Source organism: Pan troglodytes, chromosome 4, assembly GCF_028858775.2.
Source record: "Pan troglodytes isolate AG18354 chromosome 4, NHGRI_mPanTro3-v2.0_pri, whole genome shotgun sequence".
NCBI classification, from domain to species: Eukaryota; Metazoa; Chordata; class Mammalia; order Primates; family Hominidae; genus Pan; species Pan troglodytes.
Genome location: NC_072402.2, coordinates 40,956,044 through 40,981,119, shown reverse-complemented (window position 1 = coordinate 40,981,119; position 25,076 = coordinate 40,956,044). Strand labels below are relative to the sequence as shown.

The window sequence follows — 25,076 nt, the reverse complement described above, 5'->3', positions numbered from 1 at the left end:
ATGACAGCACATTTGTTTGTTTACAGCATGATTTACTGAATATTTAAAGCCCACTGTTGAGATGTACAGCTCAGAATAAAAGATTTCTTTCAAAATATTACTGGAGTACTTTTGACTTTCAAGTCTTATTATTTAAGAAATATATTTTGTAAGGCTACAGCTGCCATAGATAGTGATTCCTTTGATCTGGGCAAAATAAATTGAAAACCTTCTGGAAAGAATTCACCATTCTAGATGCCATTAAGAACATCTGTGATTCATGGGAGATCAAAATATCAACCTTAACAGGAGTTTGGAAGAAGTTGATTCCAATCCTCATGGATGACTTTGAGGGGTTTAAGACTTTAGTACAGGAAGCAACTGCAAATGTGGTGGAAATAGCAAGACAACTAGAATTAGAAGTGGAGCCTGAAGATGTGACTGAATTGTTGAAATCTCATGATCAAACTTGAATGGAAAAGGAGTTGCTTCTTACGAATGAGCAAAGAAAGTGGTTTCTTGAGACAAAATCTACTCCTGGTGTGGTGATGTGAACACTGCTAAAATGACAACAAAGGATTTAGAATATTCTATAAACTTAGATGATAAAGCAGCAGCAGGGTGTAAGAGGATTGACTCCGATTTTCAAAGACGTTTTACTGTGGGTAAAATGCTATTGAAAAGCAATGCATGCTACAGATAAATCTTTCATGAGAGAAAGAGTCTATTGATGTGGCAAATTTCATTGTTGTCTTATTTTAAGAAATTGCCACAGCTACCTCAACCTTCAGCAACCACCACCATGATTGGGCAGCAGCCATCAACATCAAGGCAAGACCCTCTACCACCAAAAAGATTACAACCTGCGGAAGGCTCAGATGCTCATATTTTTTAGTAATATTCTTAAATTAAGGTACATACATTGACTAAGATATGCCTTTACACACTTAATAGACTACAGTATAGTGTAAACATAACTTTTATAGAAACTGGGGGAAAAAAAATCACGTGACTCCCTTTAGTTGACATTCACTTTACTGCAGTAGTCTGGAAGTAAACCTGCCGTATCTCTGAGGTATGCCTGTTATGTTTATTGCAATTTTGACTTCTATACTCAAAAGAAAGAGAAGGGATAAATAAGGCCATGGAGCCAAAAGCTTATTTGGGAACCTGGGGTAATGAAGGACAAGGAAAGAGTAACTTGGCTATCAAAGGATTAAGAGAGACCCTTGAGAAAACTGAAAAATCTCTTAAATATATCTCTTTTTTTTAAAAAAAGTCTTCGTGATAATGTAGCAAAAGTCAAAGGTGAAGGATGTTCTATTTTAAATGATCAGACTCCAAATCAACACTTGATTCATTCTTTGCTCCAAGACTTACCACAGCTACAATCCTATCTACACTAAATTTTATGAAACTTAAACCTCCTTCATAAGTTTACATTTTGATTTTGAGAAAAACTTCAAAGGAAATGTGAAAGGTATTAGGACTTTAAGTTCTTAAGGGATTTGTTTAACCTGGGCCTTTTTAGGACTAATTATCCATGGATTACACTTACTTGTATCCTCATTTCCTTAGGGATCAATTGTTTTTTATACAAAGGTAGAGCTGTTGATTGAAAAGTTAGTTTTAAGTTTATATTAGTAAAAAGAAAGCCAGAGAGCCAATCAATATGGTCTAGTTCAAATGTGCCTTTACTTCAATGGCAAAAAAGCATTAATCTTATATAATTGTTGAACAGTTACATACATCTTAAGAACAGTAAACATACATCCTAAATAGCAACTCATAAAGTGTATGTTAAAATAGGCCCACCAGATTATACAAGATGAAATATAAATGTTTGTTGATAATTTGAACAAATATCCAATAAAATATTAAGAAACCAAGGTTTTAGGGTGTCAGTTCCTCACATTCCACACAAAACTTCCAATGCTGATCCATTATGTGGCATGGGAGAAATTCTTGATCACTGATTAATAGTATTTCATTTATTTGTAGATAACGTGGGATGCTTTGCATTGACTCTCTGGAAGTTCCTGTTTAAAGAAGTATCAACAAATTAAAAACTGCCCTCTGAAATTTAAGATGTAAATTTTGCTATTACAAATCCTAGAATCCAATCAAGTCTATGTGAGAGCACACATAACAGGTTTTCTGATCAGGACCTTTTCCCTCAACCTATTTTCTGTACTCAAGACAAAGCTATGAACCAGCATTGGTTGATCTTGGGAAAGAGTGGCCTGTTTGAAGTCTAAAACATCAGCAGAAAAAGGATGGTGGAAGCTTCTGAAGGTAGTTGTACAAGCTCCTCTCTGCCTCAATTTCCAATAAACGGAGAATAAAACAGTTGTATTAAGTGAGATTTTGCATGTGAAATTCTTAGCATACCGCCGGGCATATAGCAAACAATAAATACTAGACGCTATTATTATTTAGTACTAAAAAGAGTATTAGGCTGCATGATTTCTAGTCCTGCCTCTGCCACAAACTTGGTGTGTGATCTCAAGCAAGTCATATGGCTTTTCCAGACTTCCATCTCTGAGATGTGAGAGGAGTGATGATAAAGAGGGTTCCTTTTGGCTCTGCCAGTCTATGGGGCCAATGGTCCTAAAACTGGTTTCTTCAAGCTCCCTGACAGTCTGAGAGATTTTTTTTTTTCTCTGAGATTGGCTATATGAGCTGTACATCATTCAGCAAGTTGAATCTTATTCCACAGATAGCAACAATATGAGTGTCACCTCTGTATGGCCAACCCTTTCTTCATGCTTGGCCCACATGCTTCTGGTAGAGTTGTTTTCAACCTCCTGATTTGCTTAGATCTACACCAATGAGTGAACAGGTATATAGATTCAGGGGTCAGAACATATCCCATTCAGAGAGAAGTGACATGTAATGAGTTTTTTGTTTTTGTTTTTGTTTTTTGTTTTTTTTTTTTTGAGATGGAGTCTCACTCTGTTACACAGGCTGGAGTGCAATGGCACGACCTTGGCTCAGTGCAACCTCTGCCTCCGAGGTTCAAGTGATTCTCCTGCCTCAGCCTCCCAAGTAGCTGGGATTACAGGTGCCTACCACCACACCCAGCTAATTTTTGTATCTTTAGTAGAGATGGGGTTTCACCATGTTGGTCAGGCTGGTCTCGAACTCCTGACCTCAGGTGATCCACCCGCCTCAGCCTCCCAAAGTGCAATGAGATTTTTATTGGGTATTTTGGCAAAGAGTCACATACAGAGTCTTCTTTTTTAGACTTGAACCTGGAAGCGTGTAGCCCTGGGATGATGAGAAGAAAGGCTATTAGGATGGTGCCAAAATGAGGAAATGGAGCTGAGAAATGGAAAGCAAGAGAAACTGGTGCTCTGTCATGCTCTTTGAACCCTGAATGAAACCTGAAGATCTGTTCCTGGTCTTTCATGTAAATGAGTCAATAAAATTCCTTTTTGAGGGGTTGAGGCCGGTCTGATGTGGGTTTTAAATCATCACTTATAATCCAAAGAATTTAAACTTTTTTACACATGGTCCATATGTAAACATAGTAATTCCTTTATTAGGAGCTTTGTTTTATAGACTTCCGGAAACAAGGTATCTCATAAAAGTTAAGGAATATTTTTTTCTTAGGAAAAACCCATAGAAATAAATCTTTACATATTAATTTAAATTCTTTTCATCAAAATTAGCCTAGTTTCATCATTTAAACACTATTATTTAACACTGGTCTTTTCCTCTATAAGATACTGTCCCCCACTTTAGTTATGATTTGAAAAACTTAATGCATCTACCATAATTTGTTTATAATTCATAATTTATTCCTCACTTTTCACTATTCAGGCATGTGCCAATACTTCTATAGGATTGATACTCGGAAGCAGAATTACTGAGTTGAGGGGTCTGTAAACATTTTACATTTTAAGAGGTTCTGCCAGAGTGCCCTCCCAAGTGCATCCTTTTATACTACCACCAACAGTATTATGAGACTATGTGTGACAGTACCTGTTCTTTTCTTCCACATCTTTGCCAATACTGAATATTATCAGTCTTTTTAAGTTTTGCCATTCTGATGGTAGAAAAATTTGTCTACTATTTTCATGGGCATCTTCCTGATTAGTATTTAGCATAAGCATCTTTCATATACTTAGCATCCATTAAAGTTCCTAGGACTAGGAAAGTGTCTATTAAAAATTTTGTCTGGGGCTGGGCGTGGTGGATCATGCCTGTAATCCCAGTACTTTGGGAGGCCAAGATGGGTGGGTCACCTGAGGTCAGGAGTTCAAGGCCAACCTGGGCAACATAGTGAGATCTTGTCCCTATAAAACAAAATTTGTCTGCATTGATTTGGTCAAATATTAATCAGAGCATGGAGCTAATTAGGTCAGGAATTTAATATCTGTATGTATCAAAATTCTGTTCCAAAACTGTATTCCTTAGTTCACTGGGCACCTTCAGTGGAGCATAAATGTTTCCTTAAATCTAGTGTTCCAAGTAAAACACAGTTAAAAGCTCATGTTTTGGTAACAGCTCTGAAGTATCTATACACTTAAATATTTAATTCAGCCACTGCTTTAGAGAACCACTGCTTATAGTTCTTATTCTATGAAGACTAAAATGAAGTTTTGAGGTAACTCATTTTTGTAACTTTTCAAAATATTAAATATTTTAATAATATTAAATATTTTAATAATATTTAATATTTAATAATATTTAATATTTAAAAACATACATCATTATTTAGCAACACATTGAAATGACTGCTGGAAGTAGCTGCAATACTTCTTATTACCACTTTCCACAATGTTATATGAAACTGCCAGCAAAATCAACAAGATCATAATGCCTAATTCAAGCACAGTTTAACTGACATCTGAGAAAAGCTGTTTTTTTTTTTTTTTTTTTTTGAGGTGGAGTCTCGGTCTTGTCACCCAGCCTGGAGTACAATAGTGCAATCTCAACTCACTGCGACCTCTGCCTCCCAGGTTCAAGCAATGCTCTTGCCTCAGCCTTCTAAGTAGCTGGGATTACAGGCACCCACCACCAGGCCTGGCTAATTTTTTTGTAGTTTTAGTGGAGATGGGGTTTCACCATGTTGGCCAGGCTGGTCTCGAACTCCTGACCTCAGGTGATCTGCCCACCTTGGCCTCCCAAAGTGCTCGGATTACAGGTATGAGCCACCGTGCCCGGCCGAAAAACTGTTCTTAATAAAGCATAGCAGAAATGATTAGGGATAGGGCAGGAATCTTTTGACACCATGGCACTGGCAGTTCCTAGACATGGTGCCAAAGGTGCAGAGCAGGGAGGCCTCTAGCTAAGAGGGTACACACAAAGCCCCATCACTTTACACTTGTGCTCTCTTATAGTCTTTTCTCCTTCATAGCCAGCATGACTCCAACCACATTATCCCGTTGTGAATCTACTGTGTGAATTTCCAATGTAAAGTTTCCTACAATGTGCCAGAGTAATTACCCAATACAATTTACTTTGTCTAAATTGACATTAACTATTATTTTATAGCTTCCTAAAAAGGACTTTTGGCAGAGGCTATTAGTTACCTCTATTTTTGCCTTTTTGTTTTTCTCCTCATTAACAATCATAGGCAATGTGTCACACAGAAAAACTATATTTTTCAGACTTCTTTGCAGCTAGGTGTGGCATATGACTAAACTCTGGCTAAAGAGATATAAATCAAAGTGTTGTGTTTGACTTCAGGGGAGGCTCCTTAAGGGGACAGACAGCTAGGAAGCCCTTTTTTTTTGCCTCCCTACTTTCCTTATTTCTAATGCCTAGAATGCAGATGTGATGGCTAGAGATTCATAGCTATTTTGGACCATGAGTTTACTTCAAGATGTAAACCAGTACAAAGGAAGATGGAGTAGAAAGACTTGGTGACTCTGTGTTGCTGCTGTGCCTCATCTGGAATGCTACGGATCCAGACTTCTAATGAACGACTAAATCTTTGTGTGTTGAAACCACTGCTATTTGGGGTTTTCTGTTGCATGCAGCCAAACCTAATCTTACATAATACAGAACTTTTGAACTCTAAGAAGTAGATGGAATATTTCTGCAAAGACCACTAGGTCTACCTTGGGGCTTTCTCTTTGGAGGCACAGAGAGATCATGAATATTTAAGCACGTAGAGGATCATGATATGAAAAAATACAAGCTCCACAAAATATGCCAATTTTGGTATCATTTTTACTACAATAACTATATCACAAAACTTCCAATACATGAGGGCAGATGAATAGATGGCTGAAAAGATGAATACACACAGAAATATCCATACATTAAGGTATTGGTATTAGGATGTCGGAGTGTAAGACCTGATATATAAATGCAGCCATCTTTATAACTACGATAATTCCTATTGTTCCACAGTGATTGTTTTAGGAACTTTTCATCTCATTTGATCCTCTTGAGATGATGCAGCCACATGTTAACTTGGGAAAAGTTGGGAAAAATCAGAGCAAGGTGGACTTGTGGGCATAAAACCCTAGCACTTCTCTCCAAAAGGGAAGTCTTGCTACAAAAGTTACAGGCCTAGCCAAGTGCAGTGGCTCAAGCCTATAATCCAAGCTACTTGGGAGGCTGAGGTGGGAGGATCACTTGAGCCCAGGAGTTTGAGGCTGCAGTGAGCTATGATCCTGCCACTGCACTCCAGCTTGGGTGAGAAAGTAAGACTCCGTCTCTTAAAAAAAAAAAAAGTCACAGGCCTAAATAAAAGTGCTTGTTTTAAAGGGAGGACCAGACACACTTCAAATAAGGTGAGCTTCATCTTACTTTAAATAATAAATCATCACTATGTTGTTTACACAGAGAAGATCACCATCCAAAGTACAGAATAGTAGGCAGTGGCTCCAGAGGCAGCAACATGCCCATCTTCTCAATTAATACACTGAAAATAAAGTGGCTTGAGCTTGGGAGGCTTGAGATGATATAACAAAATTGTTTGGAAAACAGTGCTTTCTTATGGACATTTGTTAGCTTAGTAATTTCTGGAAGTGGAGTTTTCAATTTAAAAATGCTAATGTTAAACCTTTTTTTCCTTTTGCCTTACCATTCCCATCACTGATCTTTGTCAAATGAGAAAATACCACATAATGTGAAAGCTTTCTGTAAAACTGTAAAGTGTTAGTCAATAATACTTTGTATTCTAAACTAGCTTTGCTTGGAGATAAACCTGGTCTCTCTCTCCCTTAAAAACTGCAATGAATTAACAGAATGGGGCCATTTTAGGCCCACCTCCTCTTTTTTAAATTTTTTTTTTAAAGCAGGGCTGACTTTATTACTAAAGTCAATAGGGTATCATGGTTTTGATTTATATCTTTCTCAACAGGTTAGCCATGAATGGCTAGTACAGCCATAAGACTTACATAGTTTATATTCCAGCTTGTTTTAGTATTCTACAGGCATGGCAGTCAAAGTCCCATCCCCAACTCCACTCAAGTTCACTGTCAGCATACATATACTTCTCAATTTCCTATAATCATAGGACTTTAGGAAATTACAAGTGGCTGGCTCCTCAGTAGCAGAAGGTGGCACTTCCAGGGTAAACCCATGGAAATGAAGCTCTGAGAATATGCATGTCAGATCACAAAGCATAGTGTTAAGGCCACCAATAGTTTCTTACAGAACAGTTTCCTTTCCATAGTGATAAGAATGGAAGAAAAAGAAAGATCATCCTTACAACACACTTGTTCTCATCATCTTAATCTTTTCTGCTCCTTCTCCTCTACTGCACTAGGTCTCCCTAAACTCCTTCCACCATAGCATTCCCTACCCATTTCATTCCAGCCAGTGCTGTCCCATACTATGTACTTTAGCAGGAACCTGCACTTTTGGCTAACCACTACTGCCAACTTCAAATTTTCTTTGTTGAGATCCACAAGAAAATACCCTATATATGTGAGTGGAAAACCAACAAAACAAAAAACACACACATAGAGAAATCTGAGCCGACTAGGATAATCCCCAACTGAGCCAAATAGGCTAATTCCCATTTAAGTAAATGTAAGAATACAGTACCTGGTTGACAAAATAATCTATACACCAAACATCTGGGTTATTAGTTTACGTATATAACAAACCTGCACACGTACCCCTGAACCTAAAATAAAAGATTTTTTTTAAAAGTAAAGGTAAAGATACAGCAAACTGATTTCAAATTTTTGTTCTGTTTGAATTTTTAATAACATTTCTAGGTTATTTTATTATATAAGAGCATCAAAATTATTTGAATCATTTCAGGAAAATAACATTCAGCAAAGTTAGAGCTAAAGAACCTCCCTAGCTTCTTCCTTTTAAAAACTTGAACAAACCTTTGCTCCATGTCTATATATTTCTACACAAAAGCACAAATACCAGTATGTAATAATATTTTTAAAAATTGTTTGCTTTTTCTTTTCTTAAAAATCACAACATATATGCAGTTTATTACACCTACCTTAAATAAGTAAAATGTATTATGAGTTCTATTATCAGTCTTCTGAGAAATAAATAATAACCTGTAACTACTGCAGCCAAAGACACAGTTCTAGAATGGAGATGTTCTTCTGTAAGCCCCAGTCTGTGCTCACTCCTCAGTTTATCCTGGGATGTTTCCTTCTGGTTTCAAGGATTCTATTACTGAGATTTTAGGGTTTCACTTTTGTACATGCTCCAGGTATGGCCTATAGGTATGGTTTTCCCCACCTTCTCCTTGTTCCACCTCTCCTTCCTGCCCAGGTAACCAATGATAACAATCCAGAGTTTATCTTATCCTTCTAAAATTTATTTATCTGCTTTTATAATATTGCACAATTGCCTAGCACTTTTTGATACTTTAATACAAAGCATGCGAGACAAGAAAGGGAAATAACCTAAGAAGTTAGGAAACTGAGACTTAAATTTTATCTTCTTGATTTAATAATTCAATTATAATACTCAATATACTCACTGTTACTTATTAGGAACTTAATAGGTTGTATAAAATACAGGAAGTTTAAATATAAAAGAAAAGTGAGCAAAATTTCACCACCAATCCAACCGTACCCTTACTTTAGCCCTTAAAACTACTCCCACCAAGCTTTGGGCCAGTGAAGAGAGATGGGAACAGATAAAGACACCTAAAAAGACTGAAAGCTTTCCAACACTAGAGTTTTGCTTCCACTTTAGCTCTGACAGTAATGGTGAGGGGAGGAGGGTGACAGAGGAAATGAAGTATCAAGATTTAGATGTTGCATGTAAAATGTTCAATATCATTTATAGGATGTTTTACTCTGGATCCATTAGTAATTATTACTGTCCCATGGAAAGATATTTCACCAAACAGGCCCAAGAGTAGTTGATACACGAGGTTCACTTTTAAGTCTAAAATTTTTGAACTCAGTCTTCCCGGACTTGTTCTTACATATTAAGCACTCTATATCTCATTAGGGTTATGGAATGAAACATTGCTTACTCTGAATATATATATATTTATTCTAATGAGATATTTTTACTCATGACACTTTGACACCAAATGTGCGGATTTTTTTCCTCACACTAACCGCTGGTCCAACCAATCAACTGTCCTACAATTCAATTTAATTCTGACACTAATTAACTGTAGTTAACCTCAGATTCCACAGGTTTAAGGGTTCAGTCTCACACAACTGCCCTCACTTCAGACACCAGTTGCAGATATCAGTTACTGGGTTGCTCATAATTCTATCTAACTTGTCTACAAATTAGAGGGTTTCCATAGTGCCTCTACCCCACCCCAAGTTTCAATAATTGGATAGAATGACTCACAGAACTCAGGAAAGCACTTTACTTCCGGTTACTGGTTTATTATAAAAGATACAACTCAGGAACAGCCAAATGGAAGAGATGCATAGGACAAGGAGCATCCATGCGATCTCTGGGCATGCCACTCTCCCAGCACCCTGATGTGTTCACCAACCCAGAAGTTCTCTGAGCCCCGTCATTTAGTGGTTTTTAATGGAGGTTTCATTAAGTAGGCATGATTGATTAAATCATTGGTAACTGGTGATTAACTAAATCTTTAGCCCCTCTCTCCTCCTGAGAGGTTGAAGTGTGGAGCTGAAAGTTCCAAGCTTCTAATCAAGGCTTGGTCTTTCTGATGACCAGCCCTCATCCTGATGCTATCTAGGGGACAGCCAAGAGTCGTCTCATTAGAACAAAAGATGCCTATATCACTCTTATCACTTGGAAAATTCCAAGAGTTTTAGAAGCACTGTGGCAGGAATTAGCGACAAAGACCACATATCTTTCTATCATATCACAATTCTGGATCAGAAATATAATTCTAATCAAAAACAAAATGATTAACAATTATCTCAATAGGTAGTAAAAATACATATGCTCTAGTTATATTGGGAAAATATTCTATTATTGTTATTTTAATATAAAGTTCAATGCCTTTTTTGAAAATAAAAGGATCCTAAAAGCTAAATATGGTGATGGAGTATTACATAATTTGCTATTTAAAACTAAATTAATAATTTTTTGTTGTTTTTACCCAGGCTGAAATGCAATGGCGTGACCATAGCTCACTGTAACCTCAAACTCCTGGGCTCAAGCGATTCTCCTGCCTCAGCCTCCCAAGTAGCTAGGACCACAGACATGCCCCACCATGCCCAGCCAATTTTTCCATTTTTAAAATAGAGACCGGGTCTCACTTTGTTGTCCAGGCTGGTCTCAAACTCCTGGCCCCAAGCAGTCCTCCTGCCTTGGCCTCCCAAAGTGCTCGGAACACGGGCATGAGTCACTGCACCTGGCCTAAATTAATAATGTGATATAGATTTACATTGATAAGATTAAAAGCCACCTGAAAAACTACTAAAATCAAGAAATAAACCTGAAGTATAATTATTTAGAAGTTTAAAACTATTTAAGCCCTCACTCTTTGGGGGGGGAATTAAAATCTAATAGGTGGTTTATTAACCTGAATTGGGTCTGAGGTACTTGATTTTATATGTAAAGTGTTCAGGTTTTTTTGTGTATTTGGTTGTACAAAAACGAACCCTGAAATTCTACTAAAAAGAAGTTCTTGGCCGGGCGCGGTGGCTCATGCCTGTAATCCCAGCACTTTGGGAGGCCGAGGCGGGCAGATCACGAGGTCAGGAGAACGAGACCATCCTGGCTAACACAGTGAAACCCCGTCTCTACTAAAAATACGAAAAATTAGCTGGGCGTGGTGGCAGGTGCCTGTAGTCCCAGCTACTCGGGAGGCTGAGGCAGGAGAGTGGCATGAACCCGGGAGGCGGGAGGCGGAGGTTGCAGTGAGCCGAGATAGCGCCACTGCACTCTGGCCTGGGCAAAAGAGCGAGACTCCGTCTCAAAAAAAAAAAAAAAAAAAACAGAAGTTCTTAAGTGGTGTAATGTATACAAAATAACATAGCAGAGGGCCTGCCACATGGCAGACAATCAACAAATATTTAATTTTCTTCTCTTTCCTTTCCTGTAGGTAGATATATTATCTACCTTATGAGTTAGGTTAAAAGAGTGTTAATCATGATACCAGAGTGAAAAAAATTAAGATTAAAAAAATGAAAAAGAATCGAGAGTGGTAAATAAGAGCTGAAATAAACACCCTATGCACTGTTATCAGGTACCCATCTTTGGGTGTTAGAGGTTTAAAAAGCGCTTAACCACATAAAACAGAAGCACCTGTGGATGTTTGTGTTCTATTATGTATACTTCTACAGAGAAATGACAAAGCATGATAATAGAACTGAAATGAAGAAAACTCCGTCATTAAAGTCATTTATTTACAACAGATTATCAGTAGGACCGTTTTATCTAACGGACCATTTTATTAGGAACAAAAAAATAGCCTATTTTTTTCTGGAAAAGCATGTACTATTTTCAAATGAACAAATGATGTTAGGTCCCCATGAAAGAAAATATATTTAGTAAATTATTATAATGATGGCTTGGGAAATAAAAGACTTCAGGTGATACTTTTATTTTTTTGCTTAGATGAATACACTTAGCTTAATGTGTTTTGAGTATCTTGGTACTACGGTGACAGGAAACATAAATATATAAAATTGGTTTTCCTGGTAAATAATGAAATGTGATCTATCTTAACAGAATTAAAAAAGAAATAACTTTGTGAAAAATATGTCAATACGTCCATACCTAGTGATAACAAATAATGTAGAAATAATGTAGAAATTTGGAAATGCTTATTTTTTTCCCTTCCAGTTTATACTGAAATATCAGTGAGGATTCCCTCAATAACACAGAAGAGGAACAATAGCCAAATAGGCAAAAAGGCGAGAGGCTTGGGAGGAAGTTTTGAAATTTCAAGGGAAAATGCCCCATAGACTCACTCCATTTTAAAACTTAAAAGGACTTGTAGAGATCATGGATGGTTCACAGTTTTCATCAATATTTCATCAACAGAATTTCATTTTTAAAGGTTTGTGTTTTTATGTTTCAAGTCTTTAATTAGAAAGAACACATACCTTCAAATGTGTTAATATACCACATTTTAACACTCTGGAGTCCATCAATGCATTGACTTGAGTTACCAATTTAATTAGTTTTTGTATACAATTCAGAATAAAGCTTTTCCATCATCTCTGATTCACTGAAGAAAGTTGTAAGATGGCAAGATTAAAAATTTTTATCATTTGTCTTCATGATTCAGGATTTTCTTGATACCATGTATCCGAAATGATATGTAAACAGATTGGATATTGAGGCTTCTGCTATTTGTTCTATTGAATGTGAACAGATATCCTCTAATTCAATAAGTTTAGGAAATACTGATTAACAAATTTAAATAGAATTCTTTATGATTTCTCATAAAGAGGGAGAGGGAGAATTCGCTTTTAAATTTCTGGCTGAGAAAATGTGAAAGCCACCACTCTTTTTTTTTTTTTTTTTTTTTTGAGACAGAGTTTTGCTCTTTGCTCTTGTTGACCAGGCTGGAGTGCAGTGCAGTGGCATGATCTCGGCTTACTGCAACCTCCGCCTCTCGGATTCAAGCAATTCTCCTGCCTCAACCTGCCAGGTAGCTGGGATTACAGGCATCTGCCACCATGCCTGGCTAATTTTTTGTATTTTTAGTAGAGATGGGGTTTCATCATGTTGGCCAGGCTGGTCTTCAGCTCCTGACCACAGGTGATCCACCCACCTTGGCCTCCCAAAGTGCTGGGATTACAAGCATGAGCCACCGCACCCGGCCAAGGCCATCCCTCTTATATCCCACAATTAGAAACAGTAAATTCAGGTCTGGGCATGGTGGTGCATGCCTGTAATCCCAGCACTTTGTGAGGCTGAGGTGGGCAGATCACTTGAACTCAGGAGTTCGAGACCAGCCTGGGCAACATGGTGAAACTCCCTCTCTACAAAAAGAAATTAGCTGGGCGTGGTGGCATATGCCTGCACTCCCAGCTACTTAGGAGGCTGAGGCAGGAGGATCACTTGAGCCTGGGAGATCGAGGCTGCAATGAGCCAAGATCGTGCCACCACACTCCAGCCTGTGTGACAGAGCGAGATTCTGTCTAAAAAAAAAAAAAAAGAAAAGAAACAGTAAGTTCAGATAAAGGAGATAGTATTAACTAACCAAAATCCCATTTACCATTTGTTAAATTCTTCACCACAAATTCCATTATAGCCTATAAGATCTAGGTATGTCCACCTCTTAAGACAATCAAAGTAAATCCAGTTTTAAAACAGCAATCTTTTAAATCACGTTCATGCTTTCATTTACTTATTCATTCATTTATTTATTCAATGAGCATTTATTGGAAAGCTATGGTGTGCCAGGCATTGAAGAATATAAGAAGTAAGAGTTCATAAAAGTTCTCTGAAATCAAAGATCTTCTTAGTCTATCAGGAAATAAAGATGATGTAACCAGCAATTATTTATAATATGGAGTGATATGCATAATATTTGACCATCTATTTGATCTATTTGCACAATATGTAGAATCTAAACACTTGTAAAAGTAAATGGAATTGAATATTTTCTTTTTTTTTTTACCTTGTCCAAATTTTGTTTTCTCAAACATTGATTTGTTTGGTTCCTGTACTGGGTCATCTAAACAAGCAACTTCTGAAAGTGAAACAAAACGTTAGTAATAATTTTGCTGAATTAGGGGACTGCTCTGGTCAAATCAGGATGATGGTCACCCTACCGATGGGAAATACAAATAGCTCTTTCTTGACATTTTAGGAGAGATGATTTAAAAAATAAAATAATAAACTAAAAATGGCTCTTCCTAGTTCCCCTTATTTCCCCAAAAACAGTATTCTAAAAAGTATGGTCATCAAAAAGCATAAGAGAACAGATTACGTTTGTGACCTGAGGTAGGCTGATGAAAGCCACACAAAATTATTATTATTTTTTTAGACTTTCTGGTCTCTACAGTGTCAGAGCCATGATTTCCATGATGATATTTTGATATGCAGAAGAGGGAGAAAGATTCTCTCCTGAGAGTTTTTCTTGTAATAGGGTTAGAGAGTTTTGCATTGTCCTAACTTGCCAGGTCTCTGGGTTTCTGTCAGGTACCACAAAACCAGCTACAGAAGAATTCTAATTAAGGAGATTCAAACAAAATTCCAACAGCAGCCTACAGAATGCCAGCAGGGCCCTGCCTATAGATTCTTAGGTCCAGACCAAGGTAGCAAGAAGCTGGTTGGCACACTGCTACCTCCATGGTTCTTAAATTAACATTAAAATTTCCTTTTCTTTTTTTTTTTTAAAACAGAGCTTCGCTCTTGTCACCCAGGCTGGAGTCCAATGGCGCAGTAACATAAAAATTTTCTGAAATATCTAATGGAAAGAAAAATCAGGATTTGTGAAAATAAATAAATAACAGGAAACTGTTTATATTACAGGCAACAGAAATAGCAGTTCAGAACCCATTTCTGACTTCATGCTCACTTAAAAGGGAGATTGTGTGCCCTCTGAGGAAGGAGATACCTATCTAGGGTTGGAAATGCCTGCCTAGAACTAGAAAATCTGAGGACCAGATGACCTTCATGATAGAAGGAAATACTTATTGCTCTGCTTCAACTCTTAGGTTAGAAACCAGAAGAAGAAAGCATTTGTTTGGTTTTCCTTCAAGTGTGTGTTTGGGTTGGGTGGTGGGGAGGAGGCAGAGAGAGAGAGAGACAGAGAGAGAGAGAGAGAGAGAGAAAGGGATGGAGCAACGGGGGCGGAGAGAGAGAGAGAGGATAGAGTACTTTAGCAATTCCAATTCCACCCTCAGGAATCAAAGTAAAGGGGTGAATATCAAGGACTGTCAAATTATTATCTGCACAAGAAATCAAATACTATTAGTCATCCAAAGTCTATAGTCAGGCTGGCTGTGTAAGAGTCACTTTAAAAAATTCAGGTTACTGGGCCTTACCCCATGATTTGATTAGGTAGATTAGATAGGTAGTCAGCTTAGGAACCAAAGGCCATGAACTACTACAAGAACTCTTTTCAATTTCTTAAGCCCTTTAACTTCCCCACGGTTATTAATGTTACCTGTTTTAATGTTACCAGTTATTAATATTACCAGTTATTAATGTTACCAGTTATTAATGTTATCTGTTTCCCAAAAATGATGAAAAACACTTTTGAGGCTATCTTCAGAAAACTGTGGAGAATGCACCCTATTAATGGAGCCAGTTTTTATGACAGAGGAGGATCCTGAGAAATTAGGGTGCAAAAGTTAGGAAAGGAATGTAGTTTGAACTATTGGGGCTTGTTATAGGAAAGGAACAGTCCCAGGGAGGCCCTGGGTAGGGACTTGGTGATAGAAACCCTGTTTAATTCTTGGCCCTGGTTATCACAGTATCATCATTTTTTGTTTTGTACCTCCTCTTTTCTGTATTGTCCCCAAATGGTCAAAGACAGGGACACTAGGAAAAAAAAGAGGGGATGCTATAGCATAGGAGGGTAATATAACTGTAGTTATGGCTGTTATTCAGAAATGTGTGCTGCCTTTTTCCAGATCATTTCAAAATCTGCTGCTCACTGGTGAAGACTACATTCTCTTTAGTTTTCTCAGGCTAAAGGCTATTCCATCTGATAAAGGGTATTAGTTTACTCTAATAAGCAAAGATTTATTTTAATGCTTATTTTTAGAAAATAAACAAAACCAAATCATGTCTTCAGAAAGAAAAACAACACTCATTTTTTCCTTTTATATGATACTTAAAAATCTATCCAGAGTAAGTACAGCATAGATTCAGAGAAAGGAATTGTGAGGGATGGGGTAATTTCTTAAATTCTGCTAGAATTAACTAAGGTTAAAAATTGAGTGCTATAAAACAAACAGAAAATAACAAGTATTGCAGAGATGCAGAAAAACTGGAACCCTTGTACATTGCTGCTGGGAATGTAAAATGATTCAGTTGCTATGGAAAACAGATTCGCTGTGCTTCCTACATAGAATTACTATGTAATAAATATTGAGTATCCCTAGTCCAAAATGCTTGGGACCAGAAGTATTTTGGATTTTAGATTTTTTCAAATTTTGGAATATTTGCATATACATGAGATATCTTGGGGATTGGCCCAAGTCTAAACATGAAATTCATTTATGTTTCATATACACCTAAACGCAAATCCTGAAGGTAATTTGATCCAATCTTTTTAATAATTTTGTACATGAAACAAAGTTTTGACTGTGACTTGTCACGTGAGGTCAGGTGTGGAATTTTCCACTTGTACTAGCATGTCAGCACTGAAAAAATTTCAGATTCTGAGATTTCAGATTTTGGATTTTTGAATTAAGGATGTTCAACCTGTATAATAATTCCACTCCTAGGCACACACCTAAAAGAATTGAAACCAGGTGCTCAAACAAATATACATATGTCTATTCATAGCAGCACTATCTCTAATAGCTAAAAAGGGGAAAGCAGGCCAGGCCAGGCGCGGTGGCTCACACCTGTAATCCCAGCACTTTGGGAGGCTGAGGCGGGCAGATCACCTGAGGTCAGGAATTTGAGACCAGCCTGGCTAACATGGTGAAACCCCGTCTCCACTAAAACTACAAAAAATTAGCTGGGCCTGGTAGTGCGCACCTGTAATCCCAGCTACTCGGGAGGCTGAGGCAGAAGAATCACTTGAACCCAGGAGGCAGAGGTTGCAGTGAGCTGAGATCGTGCCATTGCACTCCAGCTTGGGCAACAAGGGCAAAACTCTCGTCTCAAAAAAAATAAAAGTGGGGGGGAAGCACCCTAATGCCCATCAAAGGATGAGTGGACAAATTATGGTATATCCATATAATGGAATATTATTCAGTCACAAAAAGGAATGAAGTATGGATACATGCTATGATGTAGATGATCCTCAAAAACATTATACTAAGTGAAAGAAGTCAGACAAAAAGGGTCACATATATTGATTTCATTTATATGATATATTCAGAATAAGTAAATCCATACAGACAGATAGCAGACTGGTGGTTTCCAGAAATCGGGAGGAGCAGAGAATGGGAAACAACAGCTGAGTGGGTACAGGGTTTCTTTTTGGGGTGATGAAAGTGTTTTAGAATTATATAGAGGTGGGTGGTTGCATGACATTGTGAATTTACTAAATGCCACTGAATTGTTCACCTTGAAATAGTTAATTATAATGATTGTTAATTTCACATCAATGAGAAAAAAGACAAAATAAAATGAGTGCTTTTCCAGTAGGTTTTGGTGTTTTATCCCACAACGAAGAAATGAGTGTTGTTCTGTACATACCTGGAAGACAAGGTTGATATTGCTGAGGTACTGAGTTTGGTTCTGGACGTATGGGTGCATCCTCAGAAACATACTTTAAAAGCTCCTTCCCAAGATACGTTACCTGCACATAATTAAGCACAAAATTTATAAATCATACATTCTGTAAGAAGGAAATACACCTATGTCCTGAACATTGTAATTTTTATAAGGTTTTGATTGTTGTATGTTGTGGATTAGCAAGCTTCAGTCCATGGCCAAATCCCACCTGCAACCTTCTTTTCTGTAAATAATGTTTTATTGGAAAACAGTGATGCTCATTCATTTACTTAACATCTATGGCTGCTTTCATGCTATAACATAATTGACACAGACCACACGTCCATGAAGCCCAAAATATTTACTATGTGACCTTTTACAGAAAAAAATGTGTTGACCCTTGTTGTGTGATATTAATTCACTCACCTATTCACTTATTCAACAACTATTAATCCAGCATCTGCTACTTTATAACTTTAAAAATTTAATGTTACATTAATAAAATTAAGCTATAAAAGTAATGGTACTTTTCAAGAAATCACATATTTAACTGATTAATAACATTTCAGGTCTAGACATCCATTTTTTTTGGTTGTTTGTGAACTTAGCTATATCATTATCAGTGCAAATGGTCAGAGCTTAGAAATATCTACACACAAAAAGGCAGGGATGAGGCAGAACTGGTAAATTCTGCCAGAAATGTTCTGGGCCCAAGGGTCTTTGGGTTCTTTACTCTTAGCTTGAGGACAATCTATTAACATACCTCCAGAGGTTAGTTCACTGTGGGCAAAGCATCAAGATTCAACTTGAACATCCCTTCCTCCAGGATGCCTCCCTATAACCTCTAGTTTCAAGTAATGATCCTCCTCTAGGTTCCCAAAGCTTCTTTACTCATATTTCTGTCATGGTACTTACCTCATATAAATGAAATTATGTTTTAATACATCTGTTTCTATTAAACCATAAGCTCCTTGAGGACAGGTCTATATCATAGTCATTCAAATACCCTCAGCAGTTCACAGACTGCCTGACGATACTGGATAAAAGACTCTGAAGTCCCGGCTCCTTTTCTTTTCTTTTAATTTTTTTTTTGAGAGAGTCTTACTCTGTCACCCAGGCTGGAGCACACTGGCACGATCTTGGCTCACTGCAACCTCCACCTCCTGAGTTCAAGCAATTCTCATGCCTCAGCCTCCCATGCCTTAGCCTCCCTAGTAGCTGGAATTACAAGTGTGCGCCACCACGCCTGGCTAATTTTTGTATTTTTAGTAGATACAGGGTTTTGCCATGTTGGCCAGGGTGGTCTCGAACTCCTGACCTCAAATGATCCACCTGCCTTGGCCTCCCAAAGTGCTGGGATTACAGGTGTGAGCCACCGTGCCCGGCTGTGAAGTCCCAACTCTTAAGCAAGATTCTCAAATTCCCTAAGCCTCAATTTGTGTTTGTAAAAAAAGTGCCTCCAGCTTATCAAATTGTTATGAGGATTAAAAGAGATAATGCATGAAAAGCATCTGGCATACTGTCTAGCACATTCCGAGTACTCAATAAATGTTAAATTGAACAGAGTGAGAAAGGTCTAGGGGATCTTAAAGGTACAGATACCCTTTGGACTCAATCCTATGACCAAACAAAGCCTGGCAATGAAAATGGAACAGACCTGGCCTACTCAATGTGTCAATCCCTTCTCACTTGCCATAGAAAGTAGAGGAGAGGCCCCTGAATGCCATTTGTCAGTTCTCCAAACAACCAGTTATTGGAAACAATAGATTTTGTATGTGTCATGCCCTGACAATGTCCAACACATCTCATAAATCCATCAAAGTGCAGGCTCAGTATGTTCTCACCTATATCTCAGACTTTAAAAATATTTTTATTAGTTAGTGCTGGGCAATATAAGGTGACTTACATATTCCACTGCAGGTAATTCAGACAAAGAACAGAGTTTTAAGAATATCCACTGAGTTAAAAATCTATTTTCCATTAGGTAGGAGTGATTTATTGATCAGGTTAATGAATAGACCTCAGAATGAACAGACACTAGATCACTTCTAGAAAATGTGCATTTCATATTAATGTCATGAAAAACCTCCAGTTGGCTAAAGCATAAGGGCAGTCATTACATTTGTGTGTGACTCAAACTCTGAATCCTGAACTAAATTTCTCTGGATTCAAATCTAGCTCATATGCCTACTCTGACAGAGGCATGGTAGGAAGAGCTGGAGGCTAAGTTCTTAGGCTTTTGGACAACATAGCCTCCAGTGATCTCAGCAACTTCACTGTCCAAAACCCATTTTGATGAAGGGCAGCTGATAGGATGCCAGATGAGAACATGTAAGAGAGATGGAGCTTAGTGTAAGGCATGTTTGGTGAGGATATCTGTAGGTTGTTGTGTTCTTGCTTTGCTAAAAGGTAGAACTGGAGGGGTGTTTTGTCCTAAGGCCACTGATGCTTTCCCTGAAGCTCTTACAACACTCCATTATTCCTTAGAAATTAGTCTATGCTGATTCTCCAATATCATACTAGGGAAAAAGTAGGGAGTGTAGAATGTGTGTGTGTGTGCGCGCACATCTGCGCGCATGTGCATACACACACATGCATGTTTGAGGAAAATAGATGACTCAGCCAGCCAGTATTCTGGAAATGTAGTTAATGAGCCAAGTGAAATTATTAATTAACTTTATTTTGGTAAGGTCTTTGGAAGAAATAAAGTGCAGTATTGTCATTATTAATTGCCATAATAAATATTTCTGTACATCTTATGTAATAATATGCATCAAAAAAGAATGAAACATAACCCACCTTTGCATATACTTCCCTTCTGGGACTCCATTTTATTTGAAAGTATCATCCCATTTTTCATATATCTTCAGAAAAACCATTTGTTGGTATTGAAATAGAAATCTGTTCGTGGATGGCCAGGCATGGTGACTCATACCTGTAACCCCAGCACTTTGGGAGGCCGATGTGGGGGGATCCCCTGAGGTCAGGAGTTTGAGCCTGGTCAACATGGTGAAACCCCATCTCTACTAAAAATACAAAAATTAGCCAGGCATGGTGGTGCACGCCTGTAGTCCCAGCTACTTGTGAGGCTGAGGCAGGAGAATCACTTGAACCTATGAGGCAGACGCTGCAGCGAGCTGAGATCAGGCCACTGCACTCCGGCCTGGGCAAGACAGTGAGACTCTGGCTCAAAAAGAAAAAAAAAAAAGAAAGAAAAGAAATCTGTTCATGGATGATCAAATAACTACTTTTATTCCATTGCAAGTTTTAAGAAGTCAATCTTACAAAGTTTCACTGCTCCAAGAGGAGTAGAAGGAAGAAAGAATAATTGCTTTTTATCTCAGGGTGGAAAAAGGAAAGAAACCAATAAAAAACTGTAGGTTTTCTTTTAAATTCATTGTAACACAAAATACATTGTGGCTAAGAAAATAAAAATATTTCTCAAATAAAATATTTCTTTAGGAATTCATAATATAAGACAGAAAGTAGTTTCAAAGTGCAAAAACTGCCTTGGAAGAGCTGTTTCTATGGAAATGATGATGCAGGTAAAGCTCACCTTCATGGTACCAACCTCCCCATTCCAGACTCTTTTTTCATACTCCCAACACTCTATGTAGCTAGAGGCAAGAGAAAGCCCTTCACATTATTTCTATTTTCAGGATCCAAAACTCCTGGATATTTGTATTTTAAAAGAGATCACATATCTAACCATCTCCTTCTTCTTCTTTCTGTTCTAAAATGTAGCTGAGTAGAAGCTAGGTTCATAGGAGGTTTAGGACACATTGACAGTGTGAGTAATTGACAGAATAAGGCTGTCTGTCGAGATGAACAACTTCCATCAGTTTCTATGCTCCCACCCCAACCTTTCCGTATCTTGATATTCCTAATCATGATGGTGAGAGGAGTTGTTCTTGAAAAGTATGTGTTGGGGGGTGAGGGGAACCACAGAAAAAAGTGATCACTAAATCCAAAGGAGTGGAAAGGGCGGAAATAAGGATGGAAATTCAGGGAGGCATCCGGATGGGAAGTATGTTTGCAGAAGAGATCTGTCTAGTGTTCCTTGAAGCACTGCCTAAAATAGCAGCCTACTTTTCATCTGCAGTAATTCACTGTTGAGTATTTACAAAAATAAACCATCATTTCCATTCTTATGATTCTTATGATTTTCATCCTGCAACTGTATCACAGAAAGGCATTTTTCCTGTGGAAGTGGGCAATAGTTGCTGCACATGACTAAGGCTTTGCATACATTCATAAAGGTGGCTAGATTGTACTGTGTGCTCTTTTGAGTTCAGAGCAACCTGTTTCTAATGAAAGGAATGTGTGCCTCTCTTGTGCCTTCATAAATACAGAAAAGAATGTACAGGGAATCAGAAGATCAGGTTCTAGTCCTGGTTCTGGCTGGCCTTGAGGCTAAATCAGGTCACTTAACTTTCCAAACCTTTGTTTTCATATCCATGAACAGAAATAATAGTTGATCTTCCTGCCTGATAAAGTTGTTGCGTAAAACTGCTTTATAAATCAAACAGTGCTATTCAAGCTCCACAATCGCTACGTTGGAAGGGTCTTTAGATATCACCTAGCACTACTTATTTTATACATAAGAAAGCTGAAGTTCAGAAAGGTGAAATGGCTTGACCTAGATTAATCATTCTTACTGAGGCTGCACATTAGAATTGCCTGGAATGCTTTTTCAAATACTGCCACTTGATCCCCACCTAGATATTAGATCAGAAGTTATGGGCTTGGAGTCTACTAGGCACTAGTGGTTTCTAAAGGCCCTCAAGTGATTCCAATGTGATTGAAAACCATTGCCCAGATAATATAACTTATAAAGAGTGGAACCAGGAACTAGCTTGGTCTGCTGCCTCCCACCCACAAATCACTCGGCCACACCAGAATGCTGTCCAACAGCTGGGAGGCTGCAGGAGAGAAGTCAGTGATGCCCCCTCTGAGTAAGCATCAGGATTTCCTTGGCAAAGCTGTTCAGCAACTGCTTGGGTTGGGAGTTTGAGTCATCTCTGCACCTACTGGCTCTGTCACTCTGTCAGATACAGGGCAATACCTTGTTTTCTGGCATTCCTTGCCTGACCACCAACCACTACTGGTCCCATACCACCCCCGGTCCCATACCACCCCCACCACTCTCAGAACTAGTCAGTAGAAATGTTCACATTTACCCATGTAGCAAAAAGCTCCTTTCCTCAAGAAGTGACTGAATTTAGGAGTTACTCCAAGACAAGAAGAGGCAGAGGTTTCTGTGGTAAACTTTAAAAGACTTTAAAAGAGCCTTTTAAATATTGTAAAGAAAATCACTAGGGTAATGTTTCTCAGCTTGGGGTATTTACTAGAAGTACATCAGTGCCCATAGTAATTTTTAAAACTCCGTTTTCATTTTTTTGATAATCTAAAGAAAATAAGCCTGTTTAGATAATCTGTAGGAATATTTTATATCTGATAATTGCCCTACTTTTAGTGCCCACATTTGCATGTGGCTTCACCATCACATAGGTGCTAAACAGTGTAACTCTAATTGACATGGCTATGAGAAAATGCTAGAGTCAATGAGATATGTAAATGAGGCATTAGTACAGAGTAAGGGCCAAATGATGTTACAGCCAGCTATTCAAAGGCAGGAAATAACAGTAGTTCTAATGGAGAAACAGAGTGGGCAAATGGAGTCATCACCAGGCACACTGCAGCACAGGCATGTTGAGCTCAAAAGAACCTAAGCTACAGCATTCAGTATGCTATCTGTCCTGTGAGCTAAGATTCAGTTTCAGCAAAACAGTATAATCTATCATAAGTTTAAGAAACCTTGTAACAAAAAGGGATTTTCATGGGCAAGATGCTAATTACTAACATTTAGATATGAATTAAGAATCCATGGAAAGGATAGGGTAAAGGGGCTAAGACGAACTGAAAGCAGATGGCCTGGTGACTCCAGGAGTGGGAAACAAAAACAAACTTTGGGAAAAAGTCAGACAGACCATATAGCAGATAGAATCCAGAATGTGCTGATGTAAGTGAAGGAACTGAAACAGTGCTAGATACACTTGCCAATGAGGTCTAGGAGACCAGAATGCAGGGTTGGGGCACAGAATCTGGGACACAGAATATAGACTTTAGGGGCACAAAGGGGACTGGGAGGGAGAGTGGGCAGACCTGGGTTAAACAAAAAAGAGGAGAGAAAGCTGTGCTTCCTATTACTGGTACACTGAGGTTTACTGTAATAGTAGAGGTTGAGTGTATCTTCTAGTCTTCGAAACAGTCATGGCAGATGTCTGAAGATTCAGACTTTCCTGAAGAATAATTTTAACACTGTCCCTGAAGTCTGCAGGTGGATGAACACTAGACCTCAAGAACATCAGTCATTACTGGGCTTATAACTCAGAAGCCAGAACTGACAGGGAGGCTACTAAGTCTAGGAGGTCTAAATGAAAGTAATTCATTTTGAAGGGCTAGCAATTCATGGATAAGGACATGTTCAAACATAAAAATACATGATAATATCTGAGGGCCTTAGGCCTCTTGCCCATTTCTTTTGTATTTAGGAGATTTTGCTTTACTTCATTAGAATAATAACATATTAACTAAGTTACCAATACACCAGTGGTTCCAAATTTTCCATACAAAGACCTGAAATCCCTTGGGAGATCAAATGGGAAGATTAAAGGCATTAAAAGTTCTGAGACTAGATAAGGAGTAAGAAACGGAAGGTGCAGTCAGCTATGCAACCATGCCCATGGGGAATTCTGGCAAATAGGACTTGTGGGAGAAAGTGATGTGTTCATTCTGTGACATGCATGTAGCATGATATGCATACAGCATATACAGAATGAACACATGAATACAAAACTAGCTTGGAGATCTTTCAGATTTCCCTAAAAAATACTTTCATCATAAAAATATGTACTTTTCCATTTGAATATGAAGTTAAAGATAAACTTAAGAATGACCCACCTTACTCCAAGCATAATTCCAGGTCACATAACTGTTGCCTCCCAGAAGATCCTTGAGCCAGGTGACTGGGTTTTTATAAATCTGACCACTTTCTACCTTAAGTTTACCATTCAATAAAATACTGGCTTTGTGGGTAGTCTCCTGAAGTGAAAAATAAAACAGAAATTAAGGTCAAAAATAGCTGAAATATGTGAATTTTTGCTTCTGGCCATGACAAAGTAACAGGGACCAGATATACCCTAACACCTGATGTATTTTTGTATATAAATTTAATGTATCTAGAAATGGTCATAAGGGCATGCAGCAAATGATGAACCATCTAGTCAACAAAATCTACAAAAATCAGATTAAAAAGGTGAGAGTCTATGGTATTTGAACCAAGACTGCATCCTCCCTCCCCACTCACAGCTCTGTGAAGTGGAGACTCCACTCTAGATTGC

General features: G+C 38.1%; 1 protein-coding gene across 11 annotated transcripts in view; it reads right to left on the bottom strand.

Annotated features, from left to right (window-relative positions):
- Positions 1-1,650: 1,650 nt before the first annotated feature.
- The window catches only part of ANKRD31 (ankyrin repeat domain 31), a 173,014-nt gene continuing 149,588 nt past the window's right edge, over positions 1,651-25,076 (bottom strand). For 8 of the 11 annotated variants that reach the window (XM_063810360.1, XM_063810362.1, XM_009449014.5 and 5 more), the window contains 4 exons: positions 24,637-24,777; positions 17,656-17,758; positions 13,949-14,020; positions 1,651-2,018 (listed from right to left, as the gene is read on the bottom strand). In XM_063810360.1, coding sequence (XP_063666430.1) covers positions 1,873-2,018; positions 13,949-14,020; positions 17,656-17,758; positions 24,637-24,777 — 462 coding nt within the window. In that variant the 3' untranslated portion in view covers positions 1,651-1,872. The remainder of the gene's footprint in view (positions 2,019-13,948; positions 14,021-17,655; positions 17,759-24,636; positions 24,778-25,076) is intronic. The other 3 variants (XM_016953135.4, XM_054685044.2, XM_016953134.4) reach the window with 2 other exon arrangements.